At 52.2% G+C, this 19,336-nt stretch overlaps 1 protein-coding gene across 1 annotated transcript in view; it reads left to right on the top strand.

Moving 5' to 3' along the window:
• Positions 1 to 13,662, top strand: part of LOC138724722 (uncharacterized) — a 29,270-nt gene extending 15,608 nt beyond the window's left edge. The window contains exons 4-6 of the mRNA XM_069864940.1: positions 11,446 to 11,567; positions 12,441 to 12,756; positions 13,195 to 13,662. Coding sequence (XP_069721041.1) covers positions 11,446 to 11,567; positions 12,441 to 12,535 — 217 coding nt within the window. The 3' untranslated portion in view covers positions 12,536 to 12,756; positions 13,195 to 13,662. The remainder of the gene's footprint in view (positions 1 to 11,445; positions 11,568 to 12,440; positions 12,757 to 13,194) is intronic.
• The last annotated feature ends 5,674 nt before the right edge of the window (positions 13,663 to 19,336 follow it).

Genomic DNA, 19,336 nt, shown 5'->3' with positions numbered 1-19,336 from the left:
ACAGTCTCGCAGAACAGCCCTGCTTTTTCAAAGCCCGGCATTCTTCTGTCCCGTCGCAAGGAGTGACGGTGATTTTCTCGTGCTTATTGCTGCCCCCTCAGCGTCTGTCCTCTTCTTTAAGTGTGGCTGAACCGGTGCCTCAGGAGGTTGCCAGGTGGGAAAGAGCGGCTGCTAAAATATTTTTCCTGTTAGCTCAAGGGCTAAGGTATCCCGTGGGGCTGAGCTCGGGGCGATGAGATGGAAGCGTGGCCTTTCAGAGGCTGCTGTACGTGGGTCAACCACAGTACGCCTGCTTCCTTTGAGGAGAGCCTCTGTTTGGAAAACTCAGTCGCTTGTCCTCCCTCCGGCTGCATCGGAGTGGCAGGAAGAGCTAGAGGAGCATGGTGGGCTCGGGCCCGTCTGGCACAGCTGGGAGGATACCAGGTGCTGGGGTGTCGTGTGTGGTGGCAAGAGCTGCAGGGGTAGGAGGTGGTTCATTTCAAGCACGCTTACTTGGAGTACTTTGCTGTAACAGCTCCTTCCTTTGGCTCTGTCAGCAGAAAGAACCTGGCAGAAGTGTTGGTGATGAGAGCGCCCCTGCGGGATCCCGACCCCTCCCCAGGGAGAGGGGGGGAAGCGACATGGCGGTGCCCTCCAGGCCAGCAGCGTTCAGGTACGTGGCTTTCTTGGGACTCACTCCTCTTTGCTAATCACTGTCGATCGAGTTGACAGCGTGAGCTGGAGTGTTCTCTACATCGAGTTAGCATGTGGCGGCATCACATTTGAGTCTGTGCCAGATCGAGACGACAGTACTAGGGTGCGATGTGCTTTGCCAGGCGAACCTGTGCGAAGGGAAGCGTTGCTTTCAACGTGAGGAACAAAGTTGTACCTTGTGCCGACAACAAAAAAGGTAGCTGTGAAGTAACCGCAAGAGGGATTATGCAAGAGCATACTAAAGTAGCCAGTGTCGCTGTTGAGCTGCTTTCAGACTGTCTTTTCCACTTTCCCTGTTGCAAACTGACTCCTCGTTAACTTTACAGTTGCTCTGAAAAAAAGCTCCCAAAGCCAGCCCCGCAAACGACAGAGGCAGCTCTGCCGAGCTGGCTGGGTTGCCAAGCTCTACAAGCATGGTTGTGGAAGCGGAATGATCTCTGCAAAATCCACAACCTCGGAGCGTGCCTCGCGTCTTCCTGGTGGCTCACTCCAGTGCCCGAGGCAGCGAGCGTACTTACAGACAGGCGCCTCCTGCCTTCTTTGCACCGATGATCCCCCCCCAGCCCCGCTCCCCTGCTGCCAGTTTCACCCTCGTCAAAACTGCAAGCATTTGCTTCCTTTTGGCTTTGATTGCTGTTTTCACAGGTTCACGAGGTAAACCTGGTGCGCAAATAAATACCGCAGCGTAGGAGTGAAGCCAGCGACCGGCCACTGACCGTGCCGAAGTCTCCCAACATCTCAGGTAGTTGCTGGCGTGGATGGGCTTGCATGTGATCATAGGAGGGAGGTCTCATTGCTCTCCGATCTCTTGACAGGCGGAGAGGAGTGGGAGCGGTTGCTTTTCTGCGGCTGCTCAGCCTCAAACCTACACTCGGTTCTGTTCTTGTTATGCTTGATGTGCGGGTGGGGGTGAGCTGCGTCTGAGGCACGGCACACGGGCAGTGCCATGTGGTCTCCGTGGCCTCGCTTTGCCTCCAGGCATCTTGTTCTTTGGAGGCCAAACCAGGCTTTGTTCCTTCCTACAAATATCGCGTGTCTGAACTAAACCAAAATGCCTCACCCGATCGCTGCCCCTCTCTGCCGGGCTGAGTCCCTTTCCTGCAGAGGCTTTGGTGACAGGCGCTTGCTGAACGGGCGCCGACGCGTGTGTCTGGAAGAGCTGCCTCGCCGTCGCACCTCTCGCTTCCACATGTGTGTTTCTCAGGCCTGTAGTCTGGGCCAAGCTTGAGTTGTGTGCAGTGACGTGGTTCCTGCCAGCCGGCGCGTTGCAGAAATGACCCCGGCAAGAGAAGAGGCTTGCTGGGGGGAGCCTTCTGTGCCTCTGGAGGAGGATAAATAGGGTGCCTGGGCTGCTTTTCTATGCTGGGCTGTCACATGGGCGTGATTTAGAACATCTTAGCGTAACGAGTTTACACTGGGTAAGACTCGGTTTGGTTTTGTTTCTCTTTTTGACCAAGTACATCTAACAGAATAACTATTAAAATGAATCACATTCTCTCTGGACTTACCCGAAACTTGGTCTGGTGACATTGCTTTCTGTCTGGTGAGTCCTCCTGTTCCTTGCGGTTTCCTTTTGGGGGGGACGAGTGAAACCTTTGGCCGTTCTTTTGAAGGAGATTCTCTTCTCGGCTTGCTTTGGGTGGGCTGTAGAGCGGCGGCTGTGGGGGTTGGAAGGTCAGAGAAGGAAACATGGGTGAAGGAGGAAAGTGCTTTTGTCTTGGGGCCGAGGGCCGCCTTGTCTCTCATCGCCCTGCTAACGATCCTTTCTGTGCGTTCCCTCCCGCAGGTCTCTCTCCTCGATGCTGTGTGGAAAGCAGATTCCTCTCCTTCCCCTGCCTGTGCCCAGGCTGAAGGCGCGGCGCTGCTGCCACCTTTGCTGCGTGACTGGGAAGAGTGTGTCCATCTCCAGGGTCCCTTTGTCCTCTTCTGCCCAGGCGTGGGGAAGCCGGAGGAACCCTGTGTAAACTGGTGTTGTCCACATTAAAGCTTTTGATTGATTGCCAACTGCTGTACGCATTTTGCTTTTTCAGTGTTGGAAATGAAGAAAGAATAAGGCGGCAGAGGCCATTCGGGGTGTGTGACGATGGCGCCGCGAGCCAGGGTCTGGCATGGGGAGTGCCGTGCAGCGCAGGCTCCGAGTTGGCAGCCGACTGCACGCTGTATGGGCAGCCGATTGGCTCGGACGGGCTCGCTGGTGGCCGGGGGCGCGTGCCGGATCGCGATGGCATGTGGATGTTCGGCAGGGAAATGTTCTCGCTGTTGATGCGCCTGCCGCTTCCAAAGTCCCCTCGTGTCGGACTGGAATTCCGTGTCCTTTCCTGCAGCGGGTCAGTTGTTCCTTTCCAGCCTGCCTGTATGGCACAGCCGCAGGGCCTCCCGTCGGAACGGCGTCCGTCGTCTGGAGACGACGTGCGGGAGCGGGGAAAGCTGCGGCCTTTCCCCTGGAGGCGCCACCTCTCCCTTTCAGCCGCCGCTCGGAGGGAGAGCGGTGCAGGGCAGTGAGGTTTCCCGGCCGCAGAGGGCTCGGAGAGCGGCCCCTCGGCAGGGAGAGGGGAGCCCGCGGCCGCCGCGGTGCCCGTGAGCGCAGCCCTGCTCGCCGCGGGACCGGAGCGAAGGGGCGGCCCGGGGGAAGGCAGGCGCGGTCTGCGCTGCTGCGGAGCCCGGCAGCGGGGGAGGGTGTGCGGGCAGCGCCGCGGGAGCTGCTGCTCCGGGCGGTTCGGCGCCCGTCGGGATCGAACCCGCGACGGGAGAAAACGGTAAAAACGGGAACGACGGCAAAAAGAGCTTCGCCCGGCTCGGTGCTGCCGCGTTGTGGCCGCGGAGCGGTACTGCAGCCCGGGGACGTGTGGCGACTCAGTGCTGCCGTGCCGTGGCCGCCGAGCAGTACTGCAGCCCGGGACGGGAGGGTGGGGGCGGGCGCACAGGGGCCCGATCATTGACCATATAAGGGCAAACTGAGCAAATTGCCGTAAAAGAGCAAATTGAGCGTATAAGGTAAAACTGGCCCAATTGGCATAAAAGGTGAAATTAACAGTATAAGGGCAAATTGACCATATAAGGCAAACTGAGAAAATTGCGCATAAAATGGCAAATTTAACATATAAGGCAAACAGGGCAAATTGCCATAAAAGGGCCAATAAACCATAACGGGACAAATAAACTATAAAAGGGCAAATAAACCATATAAGGGCAAATTGACCATAAAGGGGCAAATTGCAATAAAAGGGGAAACTGAACATAAAAGGGCAAATTGACCACTGGCAAACTGGGCCAATTGCCATCAAAGGGCAAATTTATCATAAAAGGGAAAATTGATCATATAAGGGCAAACTTGGCCAATTGCCATAAAAAGACAAATTGACAATAAAGTGGAAATTGAGCATATGAGGGCGAACTGGGCCCATTGCCATCAAAGGGCAATTTGACCATAAAAGGGCACAGCCAAATAGTACACGACAGAAGCAAAGAGGGATCCAGAGCTGACCAATCAGAGCATGGCATCTACAGCCAATCAGACCACAGCACAGACAACATGGGATCCAGAACCAACCAATCAGAGCACAGTTTGTGCAGCCAATCAGAAGACAGTGCTTGCAAAGTGGGATCGAGAAGCGACCAATCAGCGTGTGAAATGCACACCCAATCAGAAGACAGCGTTGGCAAGGTGGGATCGAGAAGTGACCAATCAGAGCACGGAATGCACAGCCATGTAATGCCATAGGAAATGCATGGGGCACTCAGTGCTGCCGCGCCGTGGCCGCGACGTGGTACTGCAGCCCGGCGCGGGTAGGGGGGGGGTTGGGGGGGGCACAGGGGCCCGATGATTGACCGTGTAACGGCAGACTGACGATATAAGGGTAAACTCGGCCAATTGCTGTAAAAGGGCAAATTGAGAATATAAGGGCAAATTGATCCTATAAGGGCAAACGTGGCCAATTGCCATAAAAGAGCAAATTGAGCATAAAAGGGCAGATTGAGCACCCAAGGGCAAACTGGTAAAAATGAGTGTAAAAGGGCAGGTTGAGGATATAAGGGAATACTGGCCAAATTGACAATAAAAGGGCAACTTGACAATAGAAGGGCCACAGCCAATCAGAACACAGCACAGGCAAAGCGGGATCCAGAACCGACCAATCAGAGTGTGGAGTGCACAGGCAATCAGAACACAGCACTGGCAAAGTGGGATCAGGAAGTGACCAATCAGAGCATGGAATCCACAGCCAATCAGAATACAGCACTGGCAAGGTGACATCAAGAAGTGACCAATCAGAGAGGGGAACGCACAGCCAATCAGTAGGTATCGCTGGCAACGTGGGATCAAGAAGCGACCAATCAGAGTGCGGAAACTACAGCCAATCAGAAGACAGCGCTGGCAAAGTGCCATCGAGAACTGACCAATCAGAGCACGGAATCTACAGCCATTCGATGCCGTAGGAAATGAATGTAAGGGGGCTCAGAGCTGCCGCGCCGTGGCTCTGGAGCGGTATTGCAGCCCGGGGCGGGGGCGGGAGAGGACGACCCACAGGGGCGAGCTAGACAGGATGGTCGGGGAGCGGGGCGGCAAGCTTGGGCTCCGTTGCGTTCCGCTCGGTGCCGGCAGGCTGCCGTTGAAACGGGCCCCGCGGGGAGCGCGACCATTGACTGAGAGGCGCGGCACTCAAAGCGCGGCCGCCAATCAGTGCCGGCACATTGCCCGGTGAGGGGCTCGGGGGGGAGGAGGGGGAGACGCCACGCATGCGCAGGAATGAACAAGCGTGCCGCCATGTTGCATGGCACGCATGCGCAGTGGCTCCAGGATGGGCGCCGCCATGTTGCACGGCACTCATGCGCAGTGGCTTCACGGTGGGCGCCGCCACGTTGCACGGCACGCATGCGCAGTGGCTCCATCATGGGTGCCGCCATGTTGCACGGCACGCATGCGCAGCGGCTCCATGATGGGCGCCGCCATGTTGCCCGGCACGCATGCGCAGTGGCTCCATGATGGGCGCCGCCATGTTGCCCGGCACGCATGCGCAGTGGCTCTATCATGGGCGCCGCCATGTTGCCCGGCACGCATGCGCAGCGGCTGAAGAAGGGGCGCCGCCATGTTGCCCGGCACGCATGCGCAGTGGCTCCATGATGGGCGCCGCCATGTTGCCCGGCACGCATGCGCAGTGGCTCCATAGGAACGCCGCCATGTTGCACGGCACGCATGCGCAACGGCTGAAGAAGGGGCGCCGCCATGTTGCACGGCACGCATGCGCAGTGGCTCCATGATGGGCGCCGCCATGTTGCCCGGCACGCATGCGCAGCGGCTGAAGAAGGGGCGCCGCCATGTTGCACGGCACGCATGCGCAGTGGCTCCATAGGAACGCCGCCATGTTGCACGGCACGCATGCGCAGCGGCTGAAGAAGGGGCGCCGCCATGTTGCACGCTACGCGTGCGCAGTGACTCCTCCCCTCAGCGACCGCCAGCCAATCAACGCCCGCAGAGCGGCCATGGGGCGGGCCCTGCAGCGACCGCTCCCATTGGCCGGGATCCGGGCGCTCGGGATGAATGGGGCGGGGATTTAGTGCTGCCGCGTCGTGGCCGCTGAGCGGTACTGCAGCCCGGGGCGGGGGCGGGACAGGACGACCCACAGGGGCGTTCGGAAAGCGGCTCGGGTTCGCTCGGCTACTGTCGGCTCCGCGCGGCGCCGTTCGGGACGGCTCGGCTCCGATCTTCGCTACCCTTCCGCCCGCCGCCGGCTGCGGCCAACGGGGTGCAGGCTGGGGCTGGGAGAGGGACACGGCCCCCGTGGTCCCCCCAGGTCGTGAACGCCTTGAATGGGGCTGGGCTCGGGTGAGTCAGAGGCGCCCGGAGAGCCGCGGCTTGAGGGTCGGGGAGGCGGCTGGGAGCGGCGCGGGGGAGCGCTGTATGGCCGGCGGCGCCGCTCCGGCCCGCGCGACCGCACTCTGTGGTTGGCGGCGCCGCTCCGGGCTCGCTCTTCGTGAGCCGCGGTCCTCCAGGGGCCGGGCTGTGTTTCGCTGCCCCCGGGGCCGGCTCGGGCTCAGGGGCGGTCGGGGGCTTCGGTGCTGTGTCTGTGCTCGGCGTGCGGCCCCGCGGGGGAGATCCCCGCTCGGGAGGGGAAGGAAGGAGGGGTGAGAGGGGGAAAGCAGGGGGGGAGTATGGGGCAAAATGGGAAGAAAAGGGGGGAAAGAAGGAGGGGAAGGAGCGGAAAGGGAGCTTTGGAAAGTCCTTTTCTGTTGTCAGAGAGAGCGGGGGGGGCGGTGGTGTTGCACGCCGCGACAAGAGCTGCAGGGGCAGGGGGGTGTTCATTTCAATCACGGTTATTAGGAGTATTTTGCCCTAACAGCTCGTTTCTTTTGCTTTGATACCCTTGAGCTCGATTATGGTGGGGATGGGACTGAGTGCCTATGGGTTAAAATCAGGGGAGCCCACAAGAAGGCTGATATTGTGATGGAGTCTGTTGCAGACCAGCCAGCCAAGAAGAAGCAGCTGATGAGCTCTTCTATAAACAACTGGGGATAGTCTCAAGATTGCTACCTTTGGTCCTCGTGGGAGACTTCAATCTTCCAGATATTTGCTGGAAGTACAATACAGCGGAGAGGAAGCAGTCTAGGAGGTTCCTGGAGTGCGTGGAAGACAACTTCCTCACACAGCTGGTGAGTGAACTGACAGTGGAAGGTGCCCTCGTGGACCCGCTGTTCATGAACAGAGAAGGCCTTGTGGGGGATGTGGTAGGAGGACGCCTGGGACAAAGCGATCACGAGATGATCGGGTTTTCAGTTCTAGGTGAGGTGAAGAGGGGGATTAGCAGAACAGTCACATTAAACTTCCAGAGGGCAGACTTTGGACCGTTCAGAAGGCTGGTTGGCAAAGTCCCATGGGAGACAGTCCTCAAGGGCAAGGGAGCCCACGGGGGCTGTGAGCTCTTCAAAAAGGAAATCCTAGCAGCTCAGCAGCAAGCCATCGCCATGCTCCGGAAAAGGAGCTGGCAGGGGAGAAAAACAGCTTGGTTGACTAGGGAGATCTTGAGAGACATCAAAAAGAAGAGGAGGGTCTATGAACTTTGGAAGAAAGGACAGGCTTCTTGGGTGAGCTACAGGGAGGAAGTGAGATCATGCAGAGGAAAAATGAGGGGGGCTAAGGCCCAACTAGAAATCAAATTGGATAAGTCTGTGAAAGATAACAAAAAATCTTTCTATAAATACATGAACAATAAAAGGAGGACTAGGGAGAATATTCAGTCCCTATTGGATGGAGAAGGAACAACAGTGACAGGGGATGAGGGCAAGGCTGAGGTACTTAATGCCTTCTTTGCCTCAGTCTTTAATAGTAAGGAAGGTTGTTCCCTCTGTGTACAAATCCAGGAGTTAGAGGAGCAGAATGAAGTTCCCATGATCCAAGAGGAGGTGGTCAGAGCCTTGCTTGCCAAGCTAGACACCCACAGGTCTATGGGGCCAGATGGGATCCACCCAAGAGTATTAAAGGAGCCGTGGATGTGCTTGCCAAACCCCCTTCCATCATCTTCCAGCAGTCCTGGCTGACTGGGAAAGTTCCACTGGACTGGAGGCTGGCTGATGCTGTGCCCATCTACAAGCAGGGTTGCGGGGAGGATCCAGGGAACTACAGGCCTGTCAGTCTGACCTCAGTGCTGGGAAAAGTCATGGAACAGGTGCTCTTGAGTGCTATCATGAAGCACATGCAAGAGAACCAGGTGATCAGGCCCAGTCAACATGGGTTCACAAAAGGCAGGTCTTGCCAAACTAACCTGATTGCCTTCTATGACAAAGTGACGCGGCTGCTGGATGAGGGAAAGGCTGTGAATGTTGCCTTCTTGGACTTCAGTACAGCCTTTGACACAGTTTCTCACAGCATTCTGCTTCAAAAACTGTCAGCCTCTGGACTGCACGGGCGCACACTCTCCTGGGTGGAAAACCGGTTGGATGGCTGGGCTCAGAGAGTGCTGGTAAATGGAGTTAACTCCAGCTGGAGGCCAGTGACAAGTGGGGTTCCCTAGGGCTCAGTGCTGGGTCCAGCCCTGTTCCATGCCTTTATCAATGACCTGGATGAAGGGGTTGAGTGCACCCTTAGCAAGTTTGCGGATGACACTAAGCTGGGTGGAAGTGTTGGTGTCTTGGAGGGTCGGGAGGCTTCAAAGGGATCTGAAGAGGCTGGACCGCTGGGCTGAGACCAACGGCATGAGCTTTATCAAGGCCAAATGCTGGGTCCTGCACTTGGGGCACAACAACCCTGAGCAGTGCTACAGACTGGGAGAAGTCTGGCTGGAAAGCTGCCTGGAGGAGAAGGACCTGGGGTTGGGTGTTGGTTGACAGCAACTGAACATGAGCCAGCAGTGGCTCAGGTGGCCAAGAAGGCCAATGGCATCTTGGCTTAGATAGAAACGGCGTGTCCAGCAGGTCCAGGGAGGTTCTTCTCCCTCTGTACTCGGCACTGGTGAGACCGCTCCTGGAATCCTGGGTTCAGTTCTGGGCCCCTCACCACAAGAAGGATGTTGAGGCTCTGGAGCGAGTCCAGAGAAGAGCAACAAAGCCGGGGAAGGGGCTGGAGAACAAGAGGAGCGGCTGAGAGAGTTGGGGTTGTTTAGCCTGGAGAAGAGGAGGCTGAGGGGAGACCTCATTGCTCTCTACAACTACCTCAAAGGAAGTTGTGGAGAGGAGGGAGCTGGCCTCTTCTCCCAGGTGACAGGGGGCAGGACGAGAGGGAATGGCCTCAAGCTCCACCAGGGGAGGTTCAGGCTGGACATCAGGAAAAAATTGTTGACAGCAAGGGTCATTGGGCACTGGCAGAGGCTGCCCAGGGAGGTGGTTGAGTCCCCTTCCCTGGAGGGGCTTAAGGGACGGGTGGATGAGGTGCTGAGGGACGTGGTTTAGTGATTGACAGGAATGGTTGGACTCAATTGTCCAGTGGGTCCTTTCCAACTTAGTGATTCTATGATTCTTTTTGCTTTGTCAGCAGAGACAATCTGACGGAAGCGTTGGCGATGAGAGAGCCCCTGCGGGATCCCACCCCTCCTCAGGGAAAGGGGGAGAAGTGACATGGCGGTGCCCTCCAGGCCAGCAGCTTTTGGGTACGTGGCTTTCTCGGGACTCATTCCTCTTTGCTAATCACCGTCGATCGAGTTGACGGCACTAGCTGGAGCGTTCTCCACTTTGGGTTAGTATGTGACGGCATTGCGTTTAGTGAACGCTGGATCGAGACAACAATACTAGGGTGGCAGGGCCTTCGCCAGCCGAACCTGTGCACGCCACACAGCATGAACATGCCACACACACGTCAGGCCCACACCACACGCATGCAATTCACCCTCCATGCGCAGTGTGCTGCCCCCATGCACACGCCATGCACATGCCAGGCTAGTGCCACAACCACCCCATGCACGTGCTTTGAACATGCAAGCAGCATGCCACACACGCCACGGAGCCCTTGTACACATTGCAAAATGTCACACAGGCCATGTGCATGTTATGTGCATGCTGTGTACATGCCATCCACAGGCAATGCATACGCTAGCAACACACTATGAAGATGACACACCAGCCAGGCACACGCCATGCACACACCTTGCACATGCAAGCAACATACCACACACATGTATTGAACACACAGGCAACATGCCACGCATGCCATGCCTGTGTTATGTCCATGCCGCACACACCACACACACGCCACTGTTTCCATGCACATTCCAGGCTCATGCCACAACAGTCAAGCAGATGTCACGCACACGCCTTCCACATGCAGGCAACATGCCACGCATGCCACACACTCCATGCGTATGTTATGTACGGGCCATGTACATACCATACACATGCCATGGACATGCTAGCACATACCATGAAGATGACACGCCAGCCAGGCACATGCCATGCACATGCCAGACACACTGCAAGCACGCCGCACACACGCGAAGAGGGAAAGGAGGAGAAGGGGAGCTTTGGAAAGCGCTTTTATGTTATTAGTGTAGAGAGTGCCAGGAGGGAGGTCGCTTCTTTGATTCTCTTCTATAACCAAGCTTCTTTGCATTTAAAACCCTTCCGTGTCACAGCGTTTTACAACGGTGCAACATCCATTACGCTTGCTGCAGATCCTCTGGGTTCAGAGTTTTCTCTGTTTCCATTTACACAGAATACCTGTTCAGCCTTCTCGTCTATTTTGAGGCTTAACATCTTTTTAGACTTCTTTTTAGTATTTGTGTTAAACTATGTCCTGTAACAGTGGTGCGGAAGGGGAGTTGTCGCTTTCTTAACGGTAACTGTAGAGTTAAGGTACCTCAAGTGCCTTGGGGAAATGCAGACGCACCTCTTAGAGGTCCCTCATCTTTGCAGAGCGCTATGGAGCCTTCCCATCTCATACGCTCGCGGCGGAAGAAGAGGAGGGCACCCACGGGTGCAATGGAAGCGGTTGCCATTCAGGTGAGAGTAGAAACGTCCGCTTTGCAGCTCTGAGCATGGGTGATGTTCGTGATGCTGACTCCTGGTTCGGGAAGCGGCTTCCGGCTCCTCCGTTTGTTTCTCTGTGGATGAGTGCCTGGTGTATCGGCCTGGCTTCTGTGCCAGTGGTGTGGTCCTGTCGTTGACCACATCATCGTTCATCGTGCGTGGGGGTGGGGGGCTTTTTCTGTTTTCTTACTTAAGCTCCGATTGTCACCTGTAACTGGACAAATGACTTTCTTAGCATCATGATGGTATTCCAAGGTGGCGTTAAAAATTCCTTAACGTATTGTGCACGTCTCTCTTTCCTCACAGCCCAAAAAGCCAGTCCGGAGAATGTCCTTGCTGCAGAAAACCTGGCAAAAGTCTCGCAGAACAGCCCCGCTTTTTGAAAGCCCGGTATTCTTCCACCTTCCATCCCGTTGTGAGGAGTAACAGTGAGTGAGCTGGCATGTCATGGGGGGAGGAGGAGGATGAACTTTATCTGCTCTCCGCTGGCTAAACGAAAAGGCTGTGGGACCATCTTCATGGCGTCATTGCCGAGCGAGGCCTCGTGTTGTTGCCCTTTAGCGTTCCTTTGCATGTGTGTATGTGCGCGCTTACGCATGAGTTGATGCTGCGTCACGGCTGTTGGGTGAAAGCCCCGGGGAAGGCGATGGCCGAGCAGAATGCGCGCAGGCCGTCCGACGCTGTTCAGAAGGCGGTTGGATCCCTGATGAGCCTGCAGAGGCACCTCAGGGCCCCACAAGGGTGGAACGTTCATGTTCACTTGGCGTGGAGACGGATGGTGGTGTAACTAAGCGGGTAGCTTTGCTGTTGGGATCTGCAGCTGGAAGCTGTTGTGGGGTCGTCCCGTGGGTCTGAATTTTTCCAGTGCAGAGGCTGTGTGCTGGGACCGCCGATCTGCTTGCTAAGCCAGAGGGACCAGCTCTAGGGGTGGAAAGGTGACACGGTGTTGGCCGTCCTCGCCACACGAGAGCCGGCAGCACCGGGAGCCTCCTTAGCATGAGGGTGTCTGCAGCTGAAGTGGCTTCTGTTGCCTCTCTCTGCCCAGATTGGGCAGATCTCATCCTTCAAGCGATCACAGAAGGCTCCGTATGCGCCCAGGTCCCATAGAAAGGGAAGTTTGTGGATTCACTGACTGCAGTAACCCCTGCTGCTGCCTGTGGATTGTTACGCCAAAGACACCCTTCGCGCAGGGAGGGGGCACGTGGGAGATGGGTGACGCGCTTACGTAAAGAGTGTCCTGCGGGTGGTGTGTCTCCTCGGAGCCGTGTGAAAGCCGACCTCCGCTTTCTCTTCCCCTCTAGAGCGGGCAGAGGATGGGCTGCAAGGCCGAGAAAACCAGAGCGAGGCAAGCGGCCAGCTAGACTCAAAGTGGGGAGAAATGCTGATGCCTGGTTAACAAAGGAGTTTCCACTGCTGAAACGGATGAGAACAGACGTCGCGAGCGTCCTTCTGTTGGGGGCCAGCAAGGGAACTAGAACCGTTTCTCTGGGGAGAACTTGCACACGGCCGGGGGGTTCTGTCATGGGAGGTGACTGAAACCCGATTCCCGATCCTGGTTTCGTGAAGGAGAAGAAAGGGCTGTGAGGCCTGAAGGCAGGGCTCTGCTTCGAGGCAAAGGTGAGTGCCCCATGCACACGCCATACACATTCTAGGCTCACGCTATGCTCACCCTATGCATACGCTATACACAAGCCTTGTGTACGCCACTGCGCCCATGCACACGCTGTGCACATGCCAGGCTCATGCCACAACCACCCCATCCACATGACACACACATGCCTTGCACACACAAGCAACATGTCACACACGCCACACATGCCACGTGCTTGTTATGTTTATGCCTCGTACATGCTCACACGCACCACAGACACGGTAGCACGCTGTCCTCCCACGGGCTGCGGCCAATGGGATGCAGGCTGGGCCTGGGAGAGGGACAGCGCCCCGTGTCCCTCCCGTCCCCCCAGAACCCTCCTGTCCCTGCCCGGGGTGCCGTGCGGGGCCGGGGGGAGGGCGGGGATACACAGCCTTTCCTCTTATGTCTGCTCCCTTTTTTAGTTTCTCTAAGACAGCTTTATTGGACTTGAGTTTTAGCCTCATGACTGTGCATAAGACGTGGCTGAATGTGATGGGAAGACTGCTGGGAAAATGGCAAGAAGAGGATCGACAAGAAACAGTGGAACACGCCCTTTAGAGTTTGCTGCTTGTCCCACTGCTGAGAAATGGGAATGTCTCTGAATTTGCTACTGCACGAGACAGATTGAAGAAGTTTAATAGAAGTTCAGTTCTATCTAAATGGTAGATGGGACTATGTTTATGTAAAGCATATTGTATGTAACTGTTACCAATACGCTTCAACGCACTGTATCTCAGCAGCTAGAACATGGAAGGAATCTTTTAATCTGTACAGTTTTTTAACAATGATAATTGACGTTTGGTGGCTTAATAACATCTATAATTTTATGTCATTTCTATCAAGCCTGGCTGTCATACATTGAACTTTCAGTAAACCACCAACATTTTATACTTAGGAGTAATTTCTTATTACCCATCCTAAGTGGGATGCTGTAGTTCTGCTGTTAAAAGGGTGGGTCTTGTTCAAAACCCTCTGAAGGTAATAGTTGGGTTGGTTAAGTCTGTGCCACACCTGTGGTCAGCAATTAGGTACAGGTGAAGAGTTTGCCCCTTAAAAGGCCTCTTGATTTAGAGCTAGCTCTCACCTGCAGCTAGAGCATTCAGTGAAGTAAGGGGCCACAGAAGCCTGCCTTTCTTCCTTTCTTTGCTGGGTTTTGAACAGTCGTGTGGTTTTCTTTGTGGTGCATTTGAGCCTACAGTTATCGTTTCTTCTGTGAGTTTCAGGTAATGCTTTTGCTTGTGGGTTTGCTTTTTAGTCTTAGAGTAAAATTGGTTTGCAATGTGGCAGCTTTAGAGAAATGTTACCACAAACGTTTGCAGTCAATGTCATCTTTCTTTGTTCTTGTTTTATTAGTAGAAGTAGGGATTATTTTTTTTTAGCTTTTTTTTTTTAATCTATTGGGGCCCTAAGGATTTAGGCGTAGCCTAAATAAGATTTCCAGGTTTCCAGTGTAGTTTTAGCGATAGCTGTTACCGTTTTTCCCAGAGGTGGTTTGTTTAATTTGGGGTTTGTGTTGTAAGCAGTTGAAAATTATGTTTGCCCAGAACTTTTTGACGAAATGCCCAAGAAAACTGTTAGCTTGCCTATATTGCCAGGATTTTTTTTTTCTTAATCTACATCAGTACCAGAGGACTCAAAGGAGGTAAATATGAGAGCAGTGTTAAAAACGCTTTCTAGGGGAGAGTTAGTAAACTATTCACCAGTAAGGCTGTGACAACAGTGCCAGGCAAGTTATTGGAAATGGTAACTAAGAACGGAATTGGAGGTTATGGATAAGCGTGGTGTTTGGGGTAATCCTACCGCATGCATCTGTCGGAATTTTTTGAGGAAAACTGCAATCATGTAAATTAGGATGATTTGGTTGATGCTGCTTTATCTACTGTTTAGATGTTGTTTTCTCAAGAGCAGGAAGAAAAAGCTGTTCGTATGCACTAGCTAAAACTACGTATGGATTTTTTTGCCGGCAGATAGAACTGCTGAGTTCTGTTGTCTTACTGAATGAGAGTACTGGGGGGGTGGGGGTTGAATTTCTGCCCACTTTTGTGCTTTTCTGTTGTTGTTTAACTCCTGCTCTGAATTGAAAATGTTTTGAGTAGAGAGAACTTAAGAGGTTTTAGATGTAGTGCCTACTTATACAAGAATTGTACTGTTACCATGTTTTTAGAAAATGTTTTCATTTATGTGGTGACTGTTCCAAGTAGTTTTATGTAGAAAACCTTGTTTAAAAAGCAATGAATAGTGAGTTCTTGCAGGGGAGTTAAGGTTGTTCAGACAGGGTAAATGAATGTGGTCCAGAAACACTGCTTCATGGTCAGGTGAGTAAAATAGAAAGTGAACGTTGCCAAGCTGTGTGTGGCTCTGCGTTCCATCGTGGGATTTCCTGTTGTGTGCTTTCACTTTAGGAAAACAGATAATTTGGTTTACGCTTTGATCAAAATACTTTCATAGAATCATTGGGTTGGAAGAGACCCACCAGATCATCAAGTCCAACCATTCCTATCAAACAATAAACCATGTCCCTTAGCACCTCATCCACCCATGCCCTAAACTCCTCCAGGGAAGGTGACTCAACCACCTCCCTGGGCAGCCTGTTCCAGTGCCCAATGACCCTTTCTGTGAAAAATTTTTCCCTAATGTCCAGCCTAAACCTCCCCTGGCGGAGCTAGAGGCCATTCCCTCTTGTCCTGTCACTTAGGAGAAGAGGCCAGCTCCCTCTCCTCCACAACTTCCTTTCAGGTAGTTGTAGAGAGCAATAAGGTCTCCTCCTCTTCTCCAGGCTCAACAACCCCATCTCTCTCAGCCATTCCTCATAAGGCCTGTTCTCCACCTCATTCACCAGCTTCCTGATAGTACTCTCAGGATAAAAATCGCGAGGTTTTTTTTTTCATATTTTATGTATTTTATTATGTGACATTTCAGACTGCAATGCTGAACAAAACTGCTACAATTTTACTGTAAATAGAGCTCAGCCCTAACTCGGCCTCTGCTGTTTCTAGAAGTTGTTCCAAAACCATCACGTGGCTTGGCACAGTTAAATACAATTGGCAGTCTCTGCTCCGTAAAGGTACTTAATGGAGTCATTGTGCAGGGTGAACTGGTTTTCACACTGGGATGCAGTGAGGTTTATGCAAGTTAGCGCAGAGGGCACTGCCAGCCCTGTCCACGTCGTGTCTCTCTCAGCTGGAGTTGCTGTGTATTGCTTGGAAAACGCCCTCAGTTTGGTTCTGGCTTCTGCAGAATATCCTCACATAAAATTTCACACAGTGAGTAACCGAAACAATTGTATAACTGGAGGGAATGGATAACGTAAGCACCTTCCCATGGAGCTAGGGAACTCCCTCTGTTAAACAGGCTCTGTTTTCCTCCCCCCCATAGTGGGGAGGGCTTGCTGCTGTGCCTGACTCCTTTATTGATGTGAGGCCGGAGATTATCATGAGATCAGAAAGTGACTGTCTGCAGAAGCAAGCATGATAATTAAGACCTGATATTGATCATCTGCCCATGTCTTGCATCTTTAGTCACTGAGGAAATGCCAATCCAAAAATTCCTACTTGCCAGTCCATAGGAAGAAGAATATTTTCTCTGTAATAATGACAAATTGTGAGATGTGGAATTCAGTGGCTGTATTAATATCAAGTGCATCTTTTCTTCTTCATTGAATTTTAAGGCAAAGCTTCTGGAATCCATACAAACAGTTGGGAGGGGAAGGAGCCCTCTGTCTGACCAAATATATGCATCTGCATGATCTAGGCATGTTTCAAACTCCTTTTCCACTCAAAGTGCATAAAGGCTCTTTGCATTTCATAACATTTCTCAATATCCCTTTTATCGGTGCAGCTTTTTACAGTTTGAGCATTCGTCAGTTTGGCTTAAATTGCAGGCATTAAAGGGCTTAGGCCAGAAGTTCTCTTTTGGAAGCTTAGTGTAGGGCATCCCATAGCCCTGTAAGTGCAGTGCAGCTCAAAGTAATAGTTATCTGAGTGATGAATACTATACAAGGCAGTTATTCTGATGGTGCTTTCCTGTCCCTGGAATGCCATCCGCCTCTGGCTTAGGTAAGCAAAGCCCCACCGTGACTTGCTTTTGTCTTTCTCACTAAGTGCCGTCTTGAAAATGAATCAATGTCTTCAAATCAGATGTGCTCAAAAATTAATCTTGAGGGGGAAAAGCATCTACTGCTATTGATGTTGTTTATGAAATGTTTATGATGCTGAAAAGGTGGCACATATGAGTGTTAGGCATACCTGTATACTCTAAGCAGTCACTACGGAAGCTTAAAATAGTTGAATGTGTAAAAGTAGTAGGAGCCACTGGGAAATGTCTATTTTTTTATTGTGTATTTGGATTTGTGAAACTTGTTTTATGGATTTAATGATTCTGTACAGTTCAGTACATCTTACTCTTATAATGACTTTTGAATGGTGCAAGGTATAGCCCACGTGATTTAAAGAAAGAAGAGGGGAGGGAGAATACAGCCACAAAAACCCTAGCACTGAAATATGAACCCGTTAAAACTTTTTTGGTCAATTAGTCCTTTCTGCGACGGTACTTCTCTAAGGAATGTAATTAATATTATTCCACAGAGAATTAAAGGTCCATCTGATTATTTCTGACCTGATGAACTGTTTTCTGAAGCCATGCTCGCTCAGGGGTCGAGGTTCACAACTTGCAATATGTTAGTAACTCCAATGGGAAGACAGACTTTATGGTTGTGCTCTTCTAGCTGTATAGCATATTTTATAAACAAAATACTCGCAAATACTGTGGCCTTAACTCTAGTGTGACTAAGTGCAGTGAAGAATATGACTTTGCAATTTCAGTCATGGTATTGCTTGTTTAAAAAAAACAATTATGTCACCATCAAATAAATACTTTCTGTCTTCTGTCTGTATTTTCAATGTCTTTATTTTTACTTTTTACTTTATACTCTAACTTACTTCAACATACACAGAAAAATAACACTTAAGCACTTACGAAAAGCAAATAAAAATCTTATTTCAAAGGAAAGTCTCAACTGACTTGCAAACTTCAAAATTCATTACTGTTTTTTTCTCATCATTACTGACATAATGAAAATAAAATCATTGAATTCATATTATAGAATCATTTGGTTGGAAAAAAACCTTTGAGATCACAGAGTCCAACTGTACCCGTCCACCACTAAACCGTATCCCTCAGCGCCTCATTTCCCTGAGTGACTTCTTCTGGTGCCTGATAACCCTTTCCATGAAAGAAGTTTTCCCGATATCTAATCTGAAACTCCCCTGGTGCAACTCGAGGCCATTTCCTCCTGTCCTGTTGCTAGGTACATCTGTCTTGCTCCAACCTCCTTTCAGGGAACTGCAGAGCACAATGAGGTCTCCCCTCAGCCTTCTTTTCTCTAGGCTTAAAGAAGTTCCCTTAGCCACCTCTCCTAAGACGGGTTCTCCAGCCCCTTCACCAGCCTCATTGCCCTGCTCTGGACACGCTCCAGCTCCTTGATGCCTGTCTTATAGCGAGAGGCCCAACACTGACTCTAAGCCCAAGCGTGCCCAAGAAGGCCAATGGCTTCCTGACCTCTATCAGAAACTGCTTGACCAGCAGGACCAGGGAAGCGATTATGCCCCTCTACTCAGCACTGGTGAGGCTGCACCTCAAATACTTTGTTCAGTTTTGGGGCCCAGGAGGGCTGAAGAACCTTAAACAGGAACCATATGATACAAAAACTTAATTTATAACTTTTATTTTTCTTTAAAAACTTCTGCAGGCTCTATAAATTACAGAGCACCTTCTCACTACTACTTAGTAATTCAGAGGTGTGGATATAGTAAGATGGATGAGGTAGGAGCTCGTCAGTGACACTGAGATCGGGGGCAGCCTGGACTGTGGTGATCGCGCATTGGTGCAGTTCAAAGTGCTGAGGGTTATGGGACAGGTGATGAGTATAGTCAGCACCCTAAATTTTGGGAAAGCAAACTACCAGCCCTTCAAGGAGTTAGTCAGTAGGACCCCCTGAGATACTGCCCTCAGGAAAAAGGAAGCAGAACAGAGCTGACAAATATTTAAGGATGCTTTCCATAAAGCGCAAGAGTGCTCATTCCACATTGTAGGAAATTGGGCAGGGAAGGGAAGAGACCAGCGTCACTGGGTTGGGACCTGCCAGTCAAACTGAAGAACAAGGGGAAACTGTACTGGCAGTGCCAGCAGGAACGGGGAACTTGGGAAGAGTACAGGGATGCTGCCCAGTTGTGTAAGGATGGGGTCAGGAAGGCCAAGGCACAGCCAGAGCAGAACGTGGCAAGGGAAGCAAAGACCAACAGGAAGGGGTTCTACAGGTATGTCAACCAGAAAAGGAAGGTTAAAGAAAGCATATCCCCCAATTGATGGATGAAAATGGTGACTTCATATCAAAAGATGAGGAGAAGGCTGAGGTACTCAACGACTTCTTTGCCTCAGTCTTCACTGACAAGCACTCTCCTCACCTGTTCTGGGCCAATGAACAAGGAGAAGGGGGGAGACAGGAAGGTAAAGCCCCTCCTCCCACTGTAGGGGAGGATGAGATTTGTGACCACCTGAGGAACCTGA

Source organism: Phaenicophaeus curvirostris, chromosome 10 (genome assembly GCF_032191515.1).
Source record: "Phaenicophaeus curvirostris isolate KB17595 chromosome 10, BPBGC_Pcur_1.0, whole genome shotgun sequence".
In the NCBI taxonomy this organism is placed as follows: Eukaryota; Metazoa; Chordata; class Aves; order Cuculiformes; family Cuculidae; genus Phaenicophaeus; species Phaenicophaeus curvirostris.
This window is presented reverse-complemented; position numbering and strand designations above follow the sequence as displayed.